General features: G+C 38.1%; 1 protein-coding gene across 1 annotated transcript; it reads left to right on the top strand.

Moving 5' to 3' along the window:
- Positions 1–4,237: 4,237 nt before the first annotated feature.
- On the top strand, positions 4,238–22,947 carry OTOL1 (otolin 1). The gene is made up of 4 exons (XM_082394296.1): positions 4,238–4,609; positions 7,751–7,840; positions 18,924–18,995; positions 19,663–22,947. Exons 1-4 carry the CDS (start codon positions 4,246–4,248, stop codon positions 20,568–20,570), a joined length of 1,434 nt encoding a protein of 477 aa, XP_082250422.1. The 5' UTR covers positions 4,238–4,245; the 3' UTR covers positions 20,571–22,947.
- The last annotated feature ends 1,294 nt before the right edge of the window (positions 22,948–24,241 follow it).

The following is a 24,241-nucleotide window of genomic DNA, read 5'->3' as shown; positions in this document are numbered from 1 at the left end:
TAAATGTTTGATAGAATTCACCTGTGAAGCCATGTGGTCCTGGGCTTTTGTTTGTTGGAAGATTTGTAATCACAGTTGAAATTTTAGTGCTTGTGATTAGTCTGTTTATATTTTCTATTTCTTCCTGGTTCAGTCTCGGAAGGTTGTGTTTTTTAACAATTTGTCTGTTTCTTCCAGGTTGTCCATTTTATTGGCATAGAGTTGCTTGTAGTAATCTCTCATGATCCTTTGTATTTCTGCAGTGTCAGTTGTTACTTCTCCTTTTTCATTTCTAATCCTGTTGATTTGAGTCTTCTCCCTTTTTTTCTTAATGAGTCTGGCTAATGATTTATCAATTTTGTTTATCTTCTCAAAGAACCAGCTTTTAGTTTTATTGATCTTGGCTATCGTTTCCTTCATTTCTTTTTCATTTATTTCTGATCTGATCTTTATGATTTCTTTCCTTCTGCTAACTTTGGGGGTTTTTTGTTCTTCCTTCTCTAATTGTTAGGTGTAAGGTTAGGTTGTTTATTTGAGATGTTTCTTGTTTCTTGAGGTAGGATTGTATTGCTGTAAACTTCCCTCTTAGAACTGCTTTTGCTGCATCCCATAGGTTTTGGGTCTTTGTGTTTTCACTGTCATTTGTTTCTAGGTATTTTTTGATTTCCTCTTTGATTTCTTCAGTGATCTCTTGGTTTTTTAGTAGTGTGTTTTTTAGTCTCCATGTGTTTGTATTTTTTACAGTTTTTTTCCTGTAATTGATAACTAGTCTCATAGTGTTGTGGTCAGAAAAGATACTTGATATGATTTCAATTTTCTTAAATTTACCAGGGCTTGATTTGTGACCCAAGATATGGTCTATCCTGGAGAATGTTCCATGAGCACTTGAGAAGAAAGTGTATTCTGTTGTTTTTGGATGGAATGTCTTATAAATATCAATTAAGTCCATTTTGTTTAATGTATCATTTAAAGCTTGTGCTTCCTTATTTATTTGCATTTTGGTTTATCTGTACATTGGTGAAAGTAGGGGTTCAAGTCCCTTACTATTATTGTGTTACTGTCGATTTCCCCTTTTATGGCTGTTAACATTTGCCTTATGTATTGAGGTGCTCCTATGTTGGGTGCGTAAATATTTACAATTGTTATATCTTCTTGGATTGATCCCTTGATCATTGTGTAGTGCCCTTCTTTGTCTCTTGTAATAGTCTTTATTTTAAAGTCTATTTTGTCTGATATGAGTATTGCTACTCCAGCTTTCTTTTGATTTCCATTTTCATGGAATATCTTTTTCCATCCCCTCACTTTCAGTCTGTATGTGTATGAAGTGGGTCTGAAGTGGGTCTCTTGTAGACAGCATATATATGGGTCTTGTTTTTGTATCCATTCAGCCAGCCTGTGTCTTTTGGTGGGAGCATTTAATCCATTTACATTCAAGGTAATTATCGATATGTATGTTCCTATTACCATTTTCTTAATTTTTTTGTGTTTGTTATTGTAGGTCTTTTCCTTCTCTTGTGTTTCCTGCCTACAGAAGTTCCTTTAGCATTTGTTGTAAAGCTGATTTCGTGGTGATGAATTTTCTTAACTTTTGCTTGTTTGTAAAGGTTTTAATTTCTCTGTCGAATCGGAATGAGATCCTTGTTGTGTAGAGTAATCTTGTTTGTAGGTTTTTCCCTTTCATCACTTTAAATATGTCCTGCCACTCACTTCTGGCTTGCAGAGTTTCTGCTGAAAGATCAGCTGTTAACTTTATGGGGATTCCTTTGTATGTTATTTGTTGCTTTTCCCTTGCTGCTTTTAATATTTTTTCTTTGTATTTAATTTTTGATAGTTTGATTAATATGTGCCTTGGTGTGTTTCTCCTTGGATTTATCCTGTATGGTACTCTCTGCACTTCCTGGACTTGATTGACTATTTCCTTTCCCATATTAGGGAAGTTTTCAACTATAATTTCTTCAAATATTTTCTCAGTCCCTTTCTTTTTCTTTTCTTTTTTGGGACCCCTATAATTCGAATGTTGGTGAGTTTAATATTGCCCAAGAGGTCTCTGAGACTGTCCTCAATTCTTTTCATTCTTTTTTCTGCTCTGTGGTAGTTATTTCCACTATGTTATCTTCCAGGTCACTTATCTGTTCTTCTGCCTCAGTTATTCTGCTATTGATTTCTTCTGGAGAAGTTTTAATTTCATTTATTTTGTTGCTTATCATTGTTTGTTTGCTCTTTAGTTCTTCTAAGTCCTTGTTAAATGTTTCCTGTATTTTCTCCATTCTATTTCTAAGATTTTGGATCATCTTTACTATCATTACTCTGAATTCTTTTTCAGGTAGACTGCCTATTTCCTCTTCATTTTTTTTGGTCTAGTGGGTTTTTCCCTTGCTCCTTTATCTTCTGCATATTTCTCTGTCTTCTCATTTTGCTTAACTTACTGCATTTGGGGCCTCCTTTTCACAGGCTGCAGGTTCATAGTTCCCATTGTTTTTGGTGTCTGCCCCAGTGGGTAAGGTTGGTTCAGTGGTTTGTGTAGGCTTCCTGGTGGAGGGGACTAATGCCTGTGTTCTTGTGGATGAGGCTGGAATTTTCTGGTGGGCAGGACTGCATCCAGTTGTGTGTTTTGGGGTGTCTGTGAACTTAGTATGATTTTAGGCAGCCTCTGTGCTAATGGGTGGGGTTGTGTTCCTGTGTTGCTAGTTGTTTGGCGTGGGGTTTCCAGTACTGGAGCTTGCTGATCGTTGAGTGGAGCTGGGTGTTAGTGTTGAGATGGAGATCTCTGGGATAGCTCTTACCAATTGATATTACGTGGGACCAGGAGGTCTCTGGTGGACCAGTGTCCTGAACTCGGCTCTCCCACCTCAGAGACACAGGCCTGGCACCCGGCCAATGCACCAAGACCCTGTCAGCCACACGGCCAGATACGTGGGGAGTTTCTTGCCTTTTGGGAAGTCTGAGGGCTTCTGCCAGCATTCAGTAGGTGTTCTGTAGGAGTTGTTCCACATGTAGATGTATTTTTGATGTATTTGTGGGGAGGAAGTTGATCTCCACATCTTACTTCTCTGCTCTTTTGAAGGTCCTAAGGTTGAGGCTTTGATATTAAACAGATGTGGATTTAAGTTTTGAATTAATAACTTGTGGGTTGTGTGATCTTGAACAAGGTATGTAACCACCTGATGCCTGTTTCCTCATCTGTGAAGGTGAGTGAGAGTGTTGTCTACTTGGCAGAGCTGTTTTGAGAACAGATTGGATTGATGAATATAAGGCACCTACTCTTTGTAGGGATTCTATAAATAGTAGGTGTTGTTACTATCCTTATTTCCATTCTCTTTTCTCTCTTACTATTTATCTTAAACACTCCTTCCTTTTCCAATCAGAAATCATGCATTTCTAACCCTGGCTATCTGTTAGCAGTCACTGGACTGCTGGGAGTTTCTGGGGAATGGAATATTATGAACTCTCAAAATTTCATTTCATCAGGAACCTTATATCCCTTTGAACAGTGATAAAAGCCTTAATAACAATAACCACTATCTGGCCCATTAAAATAATACAAAGATAAATGTGAGTTTGCAGAAAAAATCCTTAAATTATAAAGCAAAGAATTGGAGAGTTAAATGACATGTGAAGAATCTGAAGACATAACACATATTTAAATTTATGATTTTTTATTCTTTCTCTCTCTCTCTCTCCATTTATTACAACAGATTCTAAAAGATTGTTCTCATAACAAGACCATTATCCTGAATAGATTTAAGGACTTTTTACTAGTATTTTTTCTTGAAATAATTGAGTTTGCTGAAATAAACAATTCAGCTCAATATTTTTCATCTCCCTCTAATACAGATGTATTCGATTCCTATAAATCTGGGTGAAGTCAGTCATGATTTTATTCATATTTGTTTTCCACAGGGTGTATGAGCTATTAAGTCATGTTGCATTTATTATAGATCATGTTTGCTTTTTGGCAAGATAATTTTAATGATTGAGAACAATATTTTTGTACATGTAACACTGGGAAAACAACCAGAAAGGAGAATTGAAGCAAAATGTTCCTTACAATAAATACTTTAAGTAAATAAAATATTCTGTTGTGAATCAAGCATACATTTACATATGAAATATATAAAAATCATTTAGTATTATGCATACTGTTCATTCTTATGGTTCATATATGTATATATATTCCTCTCATATAAGAATATATCTTTATCACTTTGTCTTTTTGTTTGTAATATATGTATGTATTCCCATTATATCTTTCTTCCAGCCTCAAATATGTGGATATTTTCTTGGTTTTGTGCCATTTTAATTATTTTGGCTATTGCTGGTGTGGACACAATAGTAAAGACCACACCATATACCAAATTTACGAAGAAGTTGGAGGGAAAAGAGATGCCAAAGGGTCCAAAGCCATCCAGTGGCCAACCTCCAGAAGAAGAAGAAACTCCCTTCACAGAAGCGGCTGAAATGGCAGAACCAACCCCTGACCCCTCAGCTTTCAATTCTGTCTTTGGTGCTGCCACCCTCTTCCCCTCTGAAAACCTCACTCTTGACACAGCTGATTTCTTCTTGAATTGCTGTGATTGTTGTTCATCTGGACCAGGGCAAAAAGGAGAACCTGGAGAGACTGGAAAACCAGGTATTTGAAAATATACGAGGCCCTATATTTCTCACTTGTACATCCTTAGAGTTGAGAGGTGGTGGATTGGTGGTGGAATTGCCCCAAGGGTGTCTACATTGTCATGCGCATGGAACAAGCCTAGGTGTAACATTGTGACAAATGCAATGGGTTCTGTTGCCCAGTGGGGTAGCCAGAACCCCATGTATGGCTATTAATAATTAAAATTAAATGAGATTAAAAATTCAATTCCTCAGTCACACGGGTCCCATTCTAAGTGCTCAGTAGCCACATGTGGCCAATGGGCAGCACAGATACAGAGCATTTCCATAATTGCAGAAAGTTCTACTGGATGGTGCTATTTAGAGCAGAGACTGGCCTACCAACCCTAGCACTGGTGTGTAGTTCTTCCAGTTACACAATCTTTTCATTAATGGCTGATGTAAATAGGGTAAGTGAAAATTCTGCGGTTTGGTAAGAATGTGTACTGACTGATGGGTTTTTGGAGTGCTACTTGTAGTTAGGATTAGAAATGGAATGCCTGTGAGGTGGAGAATAAAGGCAGGATTCAGTTCACTTCTCATTGAAATTCTGAGGCAACACAGTCTCCTTGCCCAGCAATTTTCTCCATTGAACGTCATGGTTAAATATTTCAAAATTTCAGATGTCTTTCATGTATACAGTATGAATATACTCTCACTTTTATTGTAATACAGTTCAGCTTTCACATGTCCTACAGCAGAGAATTCAAGGAAAAAGTGAGATCAGAATGTCAATTTCAAATCCACTTTTCCCTGAAAGAATTACATATAAATATTTGTTGTGTCTTACCTGAAGAATTTAAAGTTATAAAATCAGGAATTCTGCATCCTCATTAAGCTTTTCATTCATTTCATCCCATTGCAGGAAGCTTTTGGGAAATGTGATCAGTGTTTATGTGGAGGTGGTATTGAATGGGAAAGAAGCTGGGCAGGGGTCTGGGGAACCAAGACTTCAGGGTTGCCAAAACATTACTGGAGATCTAATTAGACTGAGAAAATTATATTTACCAGGATTTCTCTTAGTATCATGTCTGGCAAACTGCTAGCGGGGAGCGGGAGGGGGTCATGTAAACACAGCTGGTTGCTAAACTGTCTTATAAGTCGTAGCATCAGGGCTTTTATCTTACCCAGTGGTGGATTTAGCTGTGCTGTTCTTAGAGCTCAGCTTATTACATACATTAATTAACACACATGTTACATACATCACATTTGTATTATCTACTGTAATGTGAATAATAAATGTAGACTTTAAAAGTTATGAACCTAATTTTACAGAGTTTCTGAATGAAAGTGTTTTGAAGTATACAGCTCAGCTATATCTAATAGCTCGTAAAGGTAAAATTCCATTTGAAATTTTATCTCCAGCTTCTCTCATTAATTCAGTTATATAATAGCTACCTACTATGTGCCAAGAACTGTTAAGCGCTTTATGTTGTTTCTCATCTTTGTAGAAAATGTTTAAAATATTATTACATTTCAGTGGATAATTTAATTGTGCTTCAGAGAGTTTCAGGTAAGTCTAGAGGTTATAGCACCTGAGAATATAGAACCTGATGTCAAACTCCGTTTGTGCACCCTCCAGCCCCAGCTCTTCCATGAGGTCCAGCCTTCCGATATTTACACTAAACTAGCCAAGATGTACACCTTGCCTAGATGGAAGGGGCAGCCTGCCTGCCAGCTTGTGCCCTTGCAGGCAGTTGCTGTGTGCTCCCTGTGCGTTTCCCTCATAACCACATTGGGCATTTGGGGGTCGTGAGGAAGGGGGGTCACTGCGCAGTGAACTGTAATTGCCCATTCTGCTTGCTTCTGCCTCCCCTGCTCTTTGGTCTCCATTCCTTTCCTCTCTGTTCTTCCTTCTGTTTTAGACAGAAGAGCTTAACCACCACTTTGGCTTCTTAAGCTTGCCTTCAGCCTTAACCTCCATGGCATGCAATTTATTAAAACTTTTCATCTAAACAAGTACAGTGTTCTTTCAAAGAGGAAATTCAACAGATTGAAAATAATTTTCTCCATCCCATCAACTTAATTATAATAATTAAGATGAAAGATTACAATTTAATTGAGTGTACTTATTTATATGGTTAACTTTCAAAGAACCTGGCCATAAATTATTCCAATCAGGGATTACGAAACAATCCCTAAGCTTGAGCAGGGCTGGGGTTGCAGGAACGATAACTGTCCTAGGCTTGGGTGTCTGTGTGGCCCAGGTAAGTGGAAGGGACTTGAACTGCTGGGATGAGTGAGGACACCAGGGAGGTCTGAGTCCTGCACCATCTGCGCCTCGCCTGCCCCTCAGCCTCTTTTACCCTGATCGCTAGCTCCGCCCATGGTGCTCTTCTTTCAGTTTCTTAAAAACACCATGGTCTTTTCTACTCTTGTTTTTCCTGAAATACTCATCTGTGGTTTTTTGTTTTTTTTTTTTTGTCTCAGAAATTTCTAATTTGTTCATTGGGTCTTAGCTTAATGACATTTTTTTCCAGGAGGTATCCTCTGATCCCATAAATCAGTTTTTTTTTTTTTTAAACCACCATCTACAATAGGAACTTTCTATTTTCTTTACATAACTAACAACAGTGTGGCCATTTCTATTTATTTGTGTGGTTATTTGTTCATGTTTATCTTTCATGGACTCTCAGCTCCATGAGGGAAGGGACTGCTGGAATGTTGACGGCTGATTCCTGACACCTAGCAGGATGCTTGGTGTGTAGGAGGGCTCAGCAATGGTTCCTGAATGAGTACATAAGTGAAGGAATGGGAAAACCAAAAGTGCTAGGTATTGTGGTTTTACTTCCAATTTGAAAGTGTGGTCCACATGAGGTTAAGAGTCAGATAATCATCTTTTCTTGTTGTTTGATACAGTACTGCTTCTCTGAATCATTTGATCACTGCCATGAATTCAGTGACAAGTACTAATGGGCTCAATTTGTCTATTCAGGTAGTGCAAAATTGCAAATCAGACAAAATATTGTCCTTAGAACTCTGTAATAGTTTATTCTCACCCAGATTTTATCATTAGGACACTGACAGTCATTGGCCTCAATAAAATGACTGATTTTTTTTGAAGTAATGAATTTCAAAAGAGAATTTTTCTACCCTGATGGTTTTTCAATCTCATTTCCAGGTTTTAAGGGAGAAACTGGTGATATGGGGATCCTAGGGCCACCAGGAGTCACTGGACCCCAAGGTCCAAAAGGCCAGAAAGGAGAGAAGGGTAGGTAATTATATCCATTTCATGTCAAATCTCAAGAGATGTTCTGCATCATTTTTAAGAAGAGCAGCTTGCTAAGTAAATACCAGATTCTTGCAGGTGGATCTATTTTTTAAAATGTAAAAACTTGGTAAAGCATATTGTGAGTTATATTTGATATAAAAATGTTAACTTTATAAATAGCCAATTGAGAAATTTTAAACTTGCCTGGTAATATACACCCCCCCACACACATACCTTTTCTGTTTCTTGGAGTCCACCTGGCTGACTCAGTGACTGGGAGCCACAGGGCGTAGACTCTGGGGAAGGGTCCTTTCCTATATACTCCTGTTTGAGTTCTTCTTTATGATGCAAATTAATTTCATACTACATAAAACTAATCAGAGCAGGCAATCCTCTAGAATATTCCATATAGATGGATAGCCTACCTACTACGGAGAGTATGACATATCCTTTGGCTTACTCTCAAATCAGGGGCAGTGTCAACGGTGGGAAGAGAACTGAATTAAAATGGAAGAAGTCAAGCTATTTGCAGTGACCTTGGACCCGTCACTTTACCTCATCTGGAAATTGAGAGGACTAGACTAGATATTTATTTATACTCTGTTTAAAGAAGATTTGTCATTATGTGGGCTTTCCTAGATCTTTTCCAGCTCAGAAATTCTGTAATTCCATAGATGTATCAGCAAAGAGTGTGCTCTGCTCTGGGAAATCCCTGGTTCTATAAGTGCTTCAAGCTATTGAGGGAAGGTTATAGATTCACTGGGACATTTAGAAATTCCTCAGGGAATACTACCAGCCTGTAGAAATACTATATATCCATCAAGTTAAATGTTTTAGCCTTAGTGTCACATGTCAAAAGACATAATATACATCACCCTCTGCATGGCTCAGGAGCTGCCTAACTCATTTCTGGTAGAACGTTCAGTGAAGTAATTACTCAAAAAAGATGCTAAGGTAAGAGAGAGTCACTTCACACTTGTCAGTTATGCGATTTTCATTCTTGGAAGCATTTAATACTTTTGTGGCTGAATTATGTTAGCAGAAAGCCCTGTGAAATAAAGATGAGTGATGAACCTCCCCAGTGATTCATATATTTTGGAAGTTAGACTTCTGGAAGTAGAAGAAAAAAACAGGGAAGTATTATAAAATGAGGTTCTTAAGAATATGCTTTGATGAAGGATCAAAAGTAGAAATTCATTTAGCCAGTCTCTATAAAGTGACAACTGTATTTTCCTTTTACTTCCACTTCACTTGGACTCTTGGTTAAGACTTAAAGTTAAAAAAATAAATGAGTAGCATGACTGTATTTTTTACTCAATCATTATCTGATTGAGTAAATTCATTATAAGCAGTTAAACTCTTTAAATGAACTCGAGAACCAGAATAACTGTGCAGTGAAGGTCAGGATATGAATATTGACAAGGACTGGGAATAGAATTATTCCTTCACTTCCATTCATAATTATGTTCTCTTCAAAGGTATACAGATGTTTTCCTGATGGCCTATGGGTTAATTTCCAAATTTTAAATTTTAAATGGAATGATAAAGAGGAGCAAGCTACTTAGAAAACTCTGTTGAGCAGCTTATGGTGGGATTTCTCTAGCTAGTCTTATGAAATTTGGCTGAATCTCTTTTCATGACTTTTATGTATTTATTTATTTATTTATTTACAGCCATTGTGCTTTTATTGTAAAATTAATAAATTCTTTATAGTAGATTATTAAATATTGGCATATTTATACAATGGTAATGAGAACCAACAAACAACTATATGCAACAGTATAAATCAATTTTACAAATATAATGTTGAGCAAAAGAATTCAGACACAAAAGATTACATACTATACAATTTCAATTATATAATTGTGAGTACAAACCCCCAAAAGTCTATGATGTTAAAAGTTAACTGTAGTTAATCTCAAAGGTTAGGCTGTGACAAAAAGGGGGCACAATAGAGTCTTCTTGGACACTGATAATATTCTGGTTTCTTACACAACATTGTAAGTCAACTATACTTCAATTAAAAAATAAAATAAAAGAGATTAAGAAACTAAAAAAAATTATTTTGGTTTCTTGTTTGAAAAATTTTTATTGGGGTATAGTTGCCGTAAAGTGAATCAGCTATACATATACATATATGCCCTCATTTTTGGATTTCCTTCCCATTTAGGTCACCGCAGAGCATTGAGTAGAGTTCCCTGTGCTTTACAGTAGGTTCTCATTAGTTATCTATTTTATATATAGTATCAATAGTGTATATATGTCAATCCCTATCTCACAATTCATCCCACCCACACCCTTTTCCCCTTTGGTATCCATATGTTTTTTCTCTACATCTGTGTCTCTATTTCTGCTTTGCAAATAAGATAATCTATACCATTTTTTAAGAATCCATATATATGGGATAATATACGATATTTGTTTTTTCTCTTTCTGCCTTACTTCACTCTGTACGACAGTCTCTAGGTCCATCCATGTCTCTACAAATGACCCAGTTTCATTCTTTTTTATGGCTGAGTAATATTCCATTATATATATGTACCACATCTTCTTTATCCATTCCTCTGTTGATGAACATTTAGGTTGCTTCCATGTCCAGCCTATTGTAAATAGTGCTACAATGAACATTGGGGGTGCATGTGTCTTTTTGCATTATGGTTTTTCTGGGTATATACCAAGTAGTGGGATTGCTGGGTCATATGGCAGTTCTATTTTTAGTTTTTTAAGGAACCTCCATACTGTTCTCCATAGTGGTTTTATCAATTTACATTCCCACCAACAGTGCAAGAGGGTTCCCTTTCCTCCACACCCTCTCCAGCATTTATTGTTTGTAGATTTTTTTGATGATGGCCATTCTGACTGGTGTGAGGTGATACCTCATTGTAGTTTTGATTTGCATTTCTCTAATAATTAGTGGTGTTGAGCATCCTTTCATGTGTTTGTTGGCAATCTGTATATCTTCTTTGGAGAAATGTCTATTTAGGTCTTCTGCCCATTTTTGGATTGGGTTGTTTGTTTTTTTAATATTGAGCTGCATGAGCTGCTTGTATATTTTGGAGGTTAATCCTTTGTCAGTTGCTTCATTTGCAAATATTTTCTCCCATTCTGAGGGTTGTCTTTTCGTCTTGTTTATGGTTTCCTTTGCTGTGCAAAAGCTTTTAAGTTTCATTAGGTCCCTCCCATTTGTTTATTTTTGTTTTTACCTCCATTTCTCTAAGAGGTGTGTCAAAAAGGATCTTGCTGTGATTTATGTCATAGAGTGTTCTGCCTATGTTTCCATCTAAGAGTTTTATAATGTCTGGCCTTACATTTAGATCCTTGATCCATTTTGAGTTTATTTTTGTGTATGGTGTTAGGGAGTGTTCTAATTTCATTCTTTTACATGTAGCTGTCCAGTTTTCCCAGCACCACTTATTGAAGAGACTGTCTTTTCTCCACTGTATATGCTTGCCTCCTTTATCAAAAATAAGGTGACCATAGGTACGTGGGTTTATCTCTGAGCTTTCTATCCTGTTCCATTGATCTATATTTCTGTTTTTGTGCCAGTACCATACTGTCTTGATTACTGTAGCTTTGTAGTATAGTCTGAAGTCAGGAGCCTGATTCCTCCAACTCCTTTTTTTTCTGAAGATTGCTTTGGCTATTTGGGGTCTTTTGTGTTTCCATACAGATTCTAAAAATTTTTTGCTGTAGTTCTGTGAAAAATGCCATTGGTAATTTGATAAGGATTGCACTGAATCTGTAGATTGCTTTGGGTATTTTAGTCATTTTCACAATATTGATTCTTCCAATTCAAGAACATGGTATATCTCTCCATCTGTTTGTGTCTTTTTTGATTTCTTTCATCAGTATCTTATAGTTTTCTGAGTACAGGTCTTTTGCCTCCTTAGGTAGGTTTATTCCTAGATATTTTATTCTGTTTTTTGCAATGGTGAATGAAATTGTTTCCTTAATTTCTCTTTCTGATCTTTCATTGTTAGTGTCTAGGAATGCAAGAGATTTCTGTGTATTAATTTTGTATCATGCAACTTTACTAAATTCATTGATTAGTTCTAGTAGTTTTCTAGTGGCATCTTTAGGATTCTCTATGTATATTATCAGGTAATCTGCAAACAGTTACAGTTTTACTTATTCTTTTCCAGTTTGTATTCCTTTTATTTCTTTTTCTTCTCTGATTGCTGTGGCTAGGACTTCCAAAACTATGTTGTATAATAGTGGCGAGAGTGGGCACCCTTGTCTTGTTCCTGATCTTAGAGGAAATGCTTTCAGTTTTTCACCATTGAGAATAACGCTTGATTTGGGTTTTTCATATATGGCTTTATTGTGTTGAGGTAAGTTCCCTCTATGCCCACTTTCTGGAGAGTTTTTTTATCTTAAATCGGTGTTGAATTTTGTCAAAAGCTTTTTCTGCATCTCTTGAGATGATCATATGGTTTTTATCCTTCAATTTGTTAATATGGTGTATCACATTGATTGATTTGCATGTATTTAAGAGTCCTTGCATCCCTGGGATATACCCCACTTGATCATGGCGTGTGGTCCTTTTAATGTGTTGTTGGATTTGGTTTGCTAGTATTTTGTTGAGGATTTTTGCGTTTATGTTCATCAGTGATATTGGCCTGTAATTTTCTTTTTTTGTGTGATATCTTTGTCTGGTTTTGATATCATGGTGATGGTGGCCTCATAGAATGAGTTTGGGAGTGTTCCTCCCTCTGCAATTTTTGGGAAGAGTTTGAGAAGGATAGGTGTTAGCTATTCTCTAAAATTTGATAGTATTCGCCTGTGAAGTCATCTGGTCTTGGACTTTTGTTTGTTGGAAGATTTTTAATCACAGTGTCAATTTCATTACTTGTGATTGGTCTGTTTATATTTTCTATTTCTTCCTGGTTCAGTCTTGGGAGGTTATACTTTTCTAAGAATTTGTCCATTTCTTCCAGGTTGTCCATTTTATTGGCATAGAGTTGCTTATAGTAGTCTCTTATTATCCTTTGTATTTCTGCAATGTCAGTTGTAACTTGTCCTTTTCAATTTCTAATTTTATTGATTTGAGTCCTCTCCCTTTTTTTCTTGATGAGTCTGCCTAAAGGTTTATCAATTTGGTTTATCTTCTCAAAGAACCATCTTTTAGTTTTATTGATCTTTGCTGTTGTTTTCTTTGTTTTTATTTCATTTATTTCTGTTTTGATCTTTATGATTTCTTTCCTTCTATTAACTTTTTTTTCCCCTTCTTTCTCTAGTTGCTTTAAGTGTAAGGTTAGGTTGTTTATGTGAGATTTTTCTTGTTTCTTGAGGTAGGATTGTATTACTTTAAACTTCCTTCTTAGAACTGCTTTTGCTGCCTCCCATAGGTTTTGGTTCATCGTGTTTTTATTGTCATTTGTTTCTAGGTATTTTAAAACTTTAGTTATTTATTTTTGTCTGTGTTGAGTCTTCGTTGCTGCACGCAGGCTTTCTCTAGTTGTGGCGAGCAGGGGCTACTCTTAATTGCAGTGCGCGGGCTTCTCATTGTGATGGCTTCTCTTGTTGTGGCTCTAGGCCCATGGGCTTCAGTAGTTGTGGCACACAGGCTCAGTAGTTGTGGCTCGTGGGCTGTAGAGTGCAGGCTCAGTAGTTATGGTTTACGGGCTTAGTGGCTCTGTGGCATGTGAGATCTTCCCAGACCAGGGCTTGAACCCGTGTCCCCTGCATTGGCAGGTGGATTCTTAACCACTGTGCCACCAGGAGCCCCCTCTCGGTGTTTTTTGATTTCCTCTTTGATTTCTTCAGTGATCTCTTGGTTGTTTAGTAGCATATTGTTTACCCTCCAAGTGTTTGTGTTTTTTACTCATTTTTTCCCTGTAATTGATTTCTAATCTCATAGCCTTGTGGTCGGAAAAGATGCTTGATATGATTTCAATTTTCTTAAATTTACTGAGGCTTGATTTCTGACCCAAGATGTGATCTATCCTGGAGAATGTTCCACGTACACTTGAGAATAAAGTGTATTCTGCTGCTTTTGGATGGAATGTCCTATAAATATCAACTAAGTCTACCTGGTCTAATGTGTCATTTAAAGCTTGTGTTTCCTTATTAATTTTCTGTCTGGATATCTATCCATTGATATAAATGGAGTGTTAAAGTCCACACTATTATTGTGTTACTGTCAATTTCCTCTTTTATGGCTGTTAGCATTTGCCTTATGTATGGAGGTGCTCCTATGTTGGGTGCATAAATATTTACTCTTGTTATATCTTCTTCTTGGATTGATCCCTTGATCATTGTGTAGTGTCCTTCTTTGTCTCTTGTAATAGTCTTTATTTTAAAGTCTATTTTGTCTGATATGAGTATTTCTACTGCAGCTTTCTTTTGATTTCCATTTGCATGGAATATCTTTTTCCATCCTCTCACTTTCATTCTGTATGTGTCCCTAGGTCTGAAGTGGGTCTCTTGTAGACAGCATATAAATGGGTCTTATTTTTGTATGCATTCAGCCAATCTGTGTCTTTTGGTTGGAGCATTTAATCCATTTACATTTAAGGTAATTATCAATATGTATGTTCCTATTACCATTTTCTTAATTTTGGGGGGTTTGTTTTTGTAGGTCTTTTTCTTCTCTTGTGTTTCCTGCCTATAGAAGTTCCTTTAGCATTTGTTGTAAAGCTGGTTTCGTGGTGATGAATTCTCTTAGCTTTGCTTTTCTGTAAAGCTTTTGATTTCTCCATCAAATCTGAATGAGATCCTTCAGGTAGAATAATCTTGGTTGTAGACTTTTCCCTTTCATCACTTTAAATATATCCTGCCACTCCCTTCTGGCCTGCAGAGTTTCTGCTGAAAAATCAGCTGATAACCTTATGGGAATTCCCTTGTTTGTTATTTGTTGCTTTTCCCTTGCTGCTTTTAGTAATTTTTCTTTGTGTTTAATTTTTGTTAGTTTGATTAATATGTGTCTCAGCCTGTTTCTCCTTGGATTTATCCTGTATGGGACTGTCTGTGCTTCCTGGACTTGACTGACTATTTCCTTTCCCATGTTAGAGAAGTTTTTGACTATAATCTCTTCAAATATTTTCTCAGACACTTTCTCTTTCTCTACTTCTTCTGGGATCCCTACAATTTGAACGTTGGTGCATTTAATGTTGTCCCAGAGGTCTCTGAGACTGTCCTCATTTCTTTTCATTCTTTTTTCTTTATTTTGCTTCATGGCAGTTATTTCCACCATCCTATCTTCCAGGTCACTTATCTGTTCTTCTTCCTCAGTAATTCTGCTATTGATTCCTTCAAGATTATTTTTAATTTCAGTTATTGAGTTGTTCATCACTGTTTGTTTGTTCTTTAGTTCTTCTAGGTCCTTGTTAAACATTTCTGTTTAACAGAATTGGATCATCTTTACTATTATTACTCTGAATTCTTTTTCAGGTAGATTGCCTATTTCCTCTTCATTTATTTGGTCTTGTGGGTTTTTACCTTGCTCCTTCTTCTGCAACCTATTTCTCAGTCTTCTCATTTTGTCTAACTTACTGTGTTTGAGGTCTTCTTTCCACAGGCTGCAGTGTCATAGTTCCTCTTGCTTCTGGTGTCTGCCCTTGGTGGGTGAGGTTGGTCCAGTGGCTTGTGTAGGCTTCCTGGTGGGAGGGACTGGTGCCTGTGTTCTGGTGGGTGGAGCTGGATCTTGTCCCTCTGATGAGCAGGGCCATGTCAGGTGGTGTGTTTTGGGGTGTCTGTGAGGTTAGCACAACTTTAGGCAGCCTGTCTGCTGATAGGTGGGTTTGTGTTCCTGTCTTGCTTGTTGTTTGCTGTGAGGCATCCAGCACTAGAGCCTGCAGGCCGTTGGGTGGAGCCATGTCTTGTATTCAAGATGGAGACCTCTGGGAGAGGTCTCATCAATTAACATTCCTTGGGGTCAGGAATTCTCTGGCAGTCTAGCATCCTGGACTCAGTGCTCCCTTCCCTGAGGCTCAGGCCTGACCCCCGGCTGGGGAACCAAGACCCCACAAGCCACACATCACGGCAATAAAGGGAAAAAAAGGTGGGAGGGAGAAAACAAAGGAAAACAAAAAGAGAAACAAAACCCAAGAGAAATAGCAAATACAGAAACAAATAACAACAACAGCAATAAAACCAAAAAACAAACAAAACTCCAGACAAGTGGTAAAAGCAAAACCAACCAAACAAAAATGAAAACAAACTCATGTACACACAAAAAGAAACAAAAACAAAACCAAAGAAAACAAAAACCAAGAGAACAACCAGACAAACAAAAAGAACCCCCAAATGAAATCAAACAATTAAAAACTAACAAAAACAGAAAACAAAATACAAAACTAAAACAGAATGCAAACTGAATAAAGCAAACAAAACAGACACACAAAAACCATTATAAAAAAGAATAAAAACAATAAACAGAAAAAAGAGGAAAAAAGATAAAAACAAAATAGAACAAAGAAAAGGAAAAAAACAGAACAATGAAAAAGCAAAGTAAAAATAAAAAATATATTAACAAAATTTAAAAAAGAAAGAAAGAAAAACAGAGAAAAACTAAACAAACCTAAAAACCCCAGAAATACTAAATAAAAATAAAGAATAATAATTACAAAAAACAAAGCCAGCAACAGAACAAATCAAAACATAATAATAATAATAGTAATAATAATATTTTCCTGGGGTCTCAGCTGTCATTGTCCTAGCCCCTGCTGTGAGCCATAGCCCACCTCCACCTCCCCAGTGGGCCCTCCAGTGCCTCTAGGTTGGTCTCTTGACCGGCTGTGGGCACTCTGAGGACAGGTCAGACTCTGATCTGGCCCAACTCATGCGTGTGCTTGCCCCCAAAGTCCACAGCTGCCAGAGCTAGACCAGTTTCATTTGTGGGAACACTCATTGTCCATTCAGATCCACAGATGCAGGGTCTATGAAGCTGATCACAGGGCCTTAATATGTAGCTTGTGCAACTGATGGAAAGATTTTTGTTCCTCTTCCTTAGTCGCCCTGCCCCTGGGGCTCAGCTGTGGTTTTAGCCCCTCTTCTGCATGTGGGCCACCCACAGGAGTCTGCTCCCGAGGCTGCCCTGGAGCACTTGGGCCTGCCCCGGTGAGGACAGGGCGTGGAGGTGGCATGGCTGCCTGGGTCGCAGGAGCCCCAGTGGCAACAGGTGCGCAGGGAAGCGGCAGCCACAGGCACAAGAGATCTGGCCCTAGTGGGAGCATTTTCTAGTGCCCACTGGCAGGTGCGCTAGGGCCAGCCCTGGCAGGGCCCTTTCCTAGCGCCTGGGGGGATGGGCAGGGGCTGGTGCGTGGGGAGAGAGGCTGCAGTTGTCGCTCCATCCCCTGCATGTCACTCAACAGTGGTGCCTTGCTTCCATGGCAGTCCAGGTTTCCTCTACAGGCATTTCCGGTTGCAGATTTCCTCCCTCCCATCCCCACAGGCTGTCTCCTTGCAGCCAACAATAGTACTCCTCCTGGGTTTGTACTCCAATCCCCACGCTCCGGCTGCCAGCCCCTGTGCACACCAGTGGACACACGTCCCAGTGTGGGGCATGCAGTGCTGTTACATGGACTGTCTGTGTAGGTCTCACTCTGTGCTCTCTGCCACAGACTGGCCGTTTCACCCTCCTCTGACAGCCTCAGATGCTTCCCTTCTGTCCCAACCGATTTCTCTGTCGGTGAGGGGGCTTCCCCAGATGTGGGAACCTCTCTGCTGCTTCAGCTCCCCAACTGGGGAGCAGGTTCCATCCCATTTCCTCTCCTCTTCTTTCTCCCTTTCTTTCATCCTACCTGGTTATGCAGGCATCTTTATTGTCCTTTCTGGTGTCCAAGGTCTTCTGCTAGTGTTCAGCCGGTGTTCTGTGAGAATTGTTGCATCTGTAGATGTATTCTTGATGCATTTGTGGAGAGAGATGAACTCCATGTCCTCCTACTCCTCCACCATCTTGAAAAGCCCCCTCTTCTCATGACTTTTAATTTGACTTAGGGTTTCTTTTTCCCTGGCAAAATGAAACAAAATATGTTGGTTATATCATAAATAATATGGCTGGTAAGTTGATGCCAACCAGTATTATATACAGTTATGTTTGACTCTGTACAGATTGCTAAACTTTTTCATACCTCAGTTTGTTTTGTGATGAAAGTGGTGACAAAAATATGTGCTCTACCTTTCTTGATGGGAGATGCTACAAACTTTTGTAAATGAAAAATGTTCCAATTGATGAAATGTGCTCTGTTATGTGAGCCTCCCTGTTATATGAGAGGCTGTTTTACTATCAAATAAAAATTAATATCAAACTAAAAGGTTGAAATTTAAAAATTCATGTTAAGAGCTTGGAACATTACCTGGTGCAAAGTAAGTGCTCAATGAGAGTTAGCTATTATTGTTACTGTTATTTTTGCTACTATTAGTTACAATTAAAATAAATGTAGAGTGGCTGCACTGTAACAGGATGGGCCTTTGGCCAGGCCCAGTATAAAAGTCCATTTTGTGGTAATATGGCAAATATCTAAAAGCCAAGATATTTTTATTTTTTCAAACATGAATTTTCACAGCTTTATAATTTGCCCAAAGAGCGTACGAAAAAAATTCCAAACAAAATGAAAATTAGCTTTTCCTTGGTGCTTTATGTATATCAAGGACAATATTTTTGATCCTGTGTGGGTTTTCATCATGAATAGTTTCAGCTGACTGCAGAGTGTTGTGCTCTGTGTTTTAGCTTATATGGTGCACGGTACGATTTCTCAGGCATTGTGAGGGATATAAAAAAAGAGGACCTTTTAACTGTCATTCAGAATTCGTAATAAGAAGAGCACAAACACAGACATACATAATGTAAGGCAGAATGTCATAGGTTTTGTAAGAGATTTGAAGAGCTACAAGAATGCTGAGGGAAAAGCTGAAATCTGTTTGGAGAGATTTGGCACTACCTCCAAATATACTTTAAATGGTTTACCATCAATTGGAATAAAATATTCCTAATGTTGCTCAATAAATTCTTTTTCCATATTGTTTTACCTTTACACATTTTGGTAAAGGAAACATTAGAATGTGACACAGTTGTGCAATGGGTGTTTGTTATATCATAGCTAATATAGTTAGACAAAAGTTAATCTTGGTATCATTTTAGGACTTAAGGGAGAACGTGGGGAGCAAGGAACAAATGGAGTTCCAGGATACCCAGGAAAACCTGGAGAACCAGGTAGTGTATAAAGTATATCTACTGTGTGTAGTCACGTGTGCAGTATGGCCCTTAATTTTCTTCCTGTTTGTATTTAAAGTTATCAGGGAGGTAAGATGGAAATATCAATTACTAATAATCTTCTAATAATTTAGTGTACTGACTGGATGGAGTGTTATCAGCACTAGTCTAGGAGTCTGGAAGTGGTAAAAGTATCTGAACTCTGCTCCTCTTTCTTGCTGTCCTTGGGGAAAAGATCTCTAAGTCTTTCTGGGTTGCAGTTTTTTTGCCTGTAAGATTTTGGGTTTGGATGGACAATATGGAGATTTAGGAGAACAGCTGGGTTGGGCCAAAATGCAAAGTGTAATGGAACACAATGGGCAACTATAGTTCTAATACTCTTCATCATCTTAAAAGTCAAACAAACAAACAAACAGACAAACTAGATATATAAGATCTAAATATAAGCTGTTGCTTCTCAGTAGCATTAAGTCTTTCCTTTATGAGGGAGTAGCTTGATTTGAATGGCTCGGTGTAAGTGTCTCCTCTGCATGGCCATTGCTCAGGCAAGAAGCAGGTTTCCAGCTCCAGTTAAGAGGTTTTGTTTCATTTTATGAGCTCTCTGATAATAGCATACAGGTCATACCGTATGTGAGCCTTAACCATTATTTTAATTTTTCCATTTCAGGTGGACTTGGTCCTAAGGGGGATAGAGGAAACATTGGCCTGGCAGGAGTGAAAGGACAAAAAGGCTCGAAGGGGGACCCGTGTGCCAATGGTACCAAAGGAGAGAAAGGAGATAAAGGAGACCGAGGGGCTGTGGGTGCACCAGGCTTGAATGGAGAGCCTGGGGCCAAGGGAGACAAGGGGGAGATGGGGGATAAGGGCTACTGTGGAGATTCTGGGGAGAGGGGGGGAAAAGGAGAAAAAGGTGAGGAGGGCATGAAAGGAGAAAAAGGTAGCAAAGGAGATATTGGAACGGAAGGGAAAAGTGGTTCAGACGGGCTGCCTGGGGCCCAAGGTGATCCAGGAGTTAAAGGAGAAAAGGGAGAGTTGGGTCCTCCTGGTCTTGTGGGACCTGCAGGGCCAAAGGGTGAACTTGGGAGCAAAGGGGTCCGAGGGTCTATTGGGAAGAAGGGCTCTCGGGGCCTCAAGGGCTCCAAGGGGGAGGTGGCCAGAGTCCCACGGTCAGCTTTCAGTGCTGCTTTATCCAAGCCTTTCCCCCCTCCAAATGCCCCTATCAAGTTTGACAAGGTTCTCTATAACGACCAAGGGAACTACAGCCCTGTCACTGGGAAATTTAACTGTAGTGTTCCTGGGGCATATGTTTTTTCCTACCACGTCACCGTGAGGGGCCGACCTGCTCAGATCAGCCTGGTGGCCTGGAATAGGAAGCAGTTCAAGTCCAGAGAAACGCTCTATGGTCATGAAATAGACCAGGCCTCTCTCCTCATCATCTTGAAATTAAAAGCAGGGGACCAAGTCTGGCTGGAAGTTTCAAAAGATTGGAATGGGGTGTATGTCAGTGCTGAGGATGATAGCATTTTTACTGGGTTCCTTTTGTACCCAGAGGAAAACCCTGGCATTTCACCATAAACTTGTATCTTCAACACTGTAGTTTGGGTTTAGTGGAATAAGTCAGGTAACATTGGGTAGTGCTATTGAAAAAAATAGCCTTCATTTTTTTTTCACGATTATAAAAATAATACAGAAAAATTAAGAAAAAATTGTATCACCTAGAGTCAATAATTCCTATTTTAAAACATCACCTTTAAAAAATATTTATATGTATTTGAGAGCATGTATCTATTAAGTTTGTAGCTAGCTTTTTTTTTTTTAGCTTTTTTCATTTAGCATTATAATGGCATTTCTCAAGCCCTTTAAATAATATTTGTATACAAAAATATGAATGAAATTTGTAATAAATATATTCTTACTAAATATTTTCTATGTCTCATAAAAATGTGTGTAACTCTTTTCAGTGTGAATGTGAGGCTAACAGCTGACGTATGATGGGTAGGTATTTCTCAAAAGTTTCTAATTCTGTTGGGAGGATTGCCTTCCAACAAAATAGAACTATTCCCATGTTAGTTTAATTCAGGGAGAATACACAGAAAGAATAGTAAAGACTAGCTAAAGTATTTTTAAGATTAATCAGTGTGTAAGGATTTGCTCATAAAAACCTGTATCATATGGACTTGTGTGTTGGGTAAAAGGTAAAAAGAAAGTTGATATAGATATTGCTTCATCATAGCAAAGATCCAGCCATTCATCTAATTATTGTGCTTAGAAGAACTGAATGTCCCTCAAAGATTTCAGAGTAAAATTAAATCATTATTGATCTAAAATTTCAGCCCTTTCTTCATGGAAGAACACTTAATTTGGATAAATTCTTTGGCTTCATTATCATCATCTCTAAAATAATTAATTCTAGTTATTCAGTGATAACATTGCTGGAACAGGTGCGTATTTGGGAATTCACTTGCAATGTGAATATTTAAAGCTGTGAATATATAATAACTCAACAGCCTCATTTTTTAAGAAGTGAATTTGTTGACTCTAAATTGAATTTGGTTTAATGAAGGCATATAGTTATGCAGATTTGCAAATCTTGGTGAGTCAAATCAGGGAGTGGGTGATGGGAAACTTTCTGGCCTTGCTCTGCCAGTTAAACAAACTCTGAAAAACATAATTTATTTTTGATCTTCATATATATGTGTATATATATATATATTAGAATAGTGCTTCTCAAACTGTGTTCAGAGGAAAGCCATTACTGGAAGTTATTATGAGCTACTGCAAAGAGTGGGTTCTGTGTCAAACAAATGTTGGAAATGCTATATTCTATCTCCCTTTTAAAGATTCATAGAGCATGTTAGTGTAGTCCCTGATATTCCCACAGAAAAGACATTTGTTTAATTTTGTTTTATCCAGTGATACTATATTTATTTTGAGTATAGAACTCATCAAGCAGCATCCCGTGGAACAGCGTTCTGTAAGATGCCAATTTTGGAAATGTTGCATTAGTTTCTCATCCAAAGATTACCCAGCAGGCTGGGATAAAATTTACTCTTGACATTTCGCCCTTGCTTGAACAATTCTTCTCTATTTAGATTGCAATATTGCTTTAATTGTGGCTTTGCTTGTATTTGTCACAGGGAGAGTAAGAATTCACAAATGATTAAGATAGTGATATTTGCACTTAGACTTTTCTTTTCCAGTTTGAGGACGGGATAGTGAAGAGCTTCCAGGAACTTAAAGTTTTGTCTCTCTGTATTTTCTTATAGATATATTTCTTTCTTTATGCCTTCTCCATCTTTGGGTCAGAGGGATTTGGAAGGCTGAGACCAACTAACCTAGGAAGATGGAAGAGAAACCACATCAAAGGATGTGATGTAAAAGACAGCTGGGCAGAGGGCCAGTAAGAGAGGAACAATTCACATGGAGGATTTATGATATCCAGCAGTGTCTTACATGTGTGTTTGTGGTAAACATTTTATAGGAAGTCTGAAGTTTAAGAGTTTAGGGCTGGGATCCAGGGTTGGTGGTTAGTTATGAACTTTTCCCAGGTCATCCCAACTAAGGAAGTTCTTAGCCTTTGGGATGGCTTTGGGAGGTGACTTCTGGGTTCTGTATGCCACTCTCTGCTACAAGGGTGAAGTGGCACAACAATGTCCCTTCTTTCAACTATACCATATCTTCCATCTCGTTGAAAGCCCCAAAACAAAGAGTGGATCTCTTGCAACCCAAGGATTTGAATGCAACCCATATCCTGCTCCTACCCTAATGACTGTCGCATATCCTGACCTCTCCCCTGAATGCCTGCCCAGAGTATTAAACTGCTGAGAGGACTTCCCTGGTGGTGCAGTGGTTAAGAATCCGCCTGCCAAAACAGGGGACACGGGTTCGATCCCTGGTCCGGGAAGATCCCACATGCCACGGAGCAACTAAACTTGTGTGCCACAACTACTGAGCCTGCCCTCTAGAGCCCATGAGCCACAACTACTGAGCCTGTGTGCCACAGCTACTGAAGTCCAGGCACCTAGAGCCCGTGTTCTGCAACAAGAGAAGCTACTGCAAGAGAAGTCCACGCACCGCAACGAAGAGTAGTCCCCGCTTGCCGCAACTAGAGAAAGCCTGTGCGCAGCAGCGAAGACCCAATGCAGCCAAAAGTAAATAAATAAATAAATAAATAAATAAATAAATAAATAAATAAATAAATAAATTTATTTATTAAAAAAAAAAAACTTCTGAGAGTTAAAATACATCTCAGGCTTAACATGACAAAACAAGCTTCTGAAAGTCTCCCCAAGCTGCTCCTCCTACATCCTGCCCTAGCTCACATAATGGCAACTTTTTATGGAGTTGCTCAGGCTGAAAACCTTTTGTCATTTGATTTTTCCCTTTCACTTAAATCCAGTCTGTCAGGAATCCTTCTGGTTCTTCTTTCAGAAAGTATTCAGAATTTGATGACTTCTCACATGTCCATTGCCATCACCCTGATGAGACCACCGTCATTTATTGCCAGGATTTTTTTATTGTAGTAATCTCCAAATTGGATTTCCCTAAGATACAAGGGGCCAAAATACAAATGGGACCCAACATAGTAAATATCTAAATATTTGAACTTTATGAGTTAATCTAACAAAGTTATTTAAAATATGTTCTATCCTCCTACTTTAAAGTATATTCTTATGTTGAAAAAGTAAGAAACAATTAATGATTTTTATATGACCAACAGTAAGCAAAACATCACAGATGACTGAATTACTATTGTGTGTGTCTGGGTGTGTTCTCTTAATGGGTAGGTGATATTTGGATGAGTATAGAAAGAGTTTAACTTATGAATTACTATATGTCTATCCTGTAGATGTTATTTTTAAAACTTAATTTCAGTAAAATATATGCCACATAATCAAGATTTCCATGTAATTGATGTTCTATTGATAGTTTTATCAAATTAGACCACTCTTGTTGAGTCCTTGTATTTTAAAAATTAATTAAAAATATTAATTTCAATTCAGTTTGGAGAAACTTTGCTCATCTGAACTAGCAATAAGAACCACAACTTCTACATATCATGTTCAAGTATTGTAATTGGGGTTGTAGATGATACATTACCACTATTGTAAACAATATTTCAAAATATTTAAATTTCATCCTATAAACTATGATCACTTATGTTGCCATTTTCATCATCTCTTGAAACAATATTCTAGAATTTAGCTCCAGCATGAATTTTGTTTTGACCTGCATAAATACAAATT

The sequence above is a fragment of the Balaenoptera borealis genome, assembly GCF_965194805.1.
Source record: "Balaenoptera borealis genome assembly, chromosome: 5".
Lineage (NCBI taxonomy): Eukaryota > Metazoa > Chordata > Mammalia > Artiodactyla > Balaenopteridae > Balaenoptera > Balaenoptera borealis.
This window is presented reverse-complemented; position numbering and strand designations above follow the sequence as displayed.

Coding starts and splice junctions, on each gene's coding strand:
- OTOL1 (XM_082394296.1), top strand. CDS start 4,246: ATGTGGATATTTTCTTGGTTTTGTGCCATTTTAATTATTTTGGCTATT. Junction 4,610..7,750: donor TGGAGAGACTGGAAAACCAG/GTATTTGAAAAT, acceptor TCTCATTTCCAG/GTTTTAAGGGAGAAACTGGT. Junction 7,841..18,923: donor AGGCCAGAAAGGAGAGAAGG/GTAGGTAATTAT, acceptor GTATCATTTTAG/GACTTAAGGGAGAACGTGGG.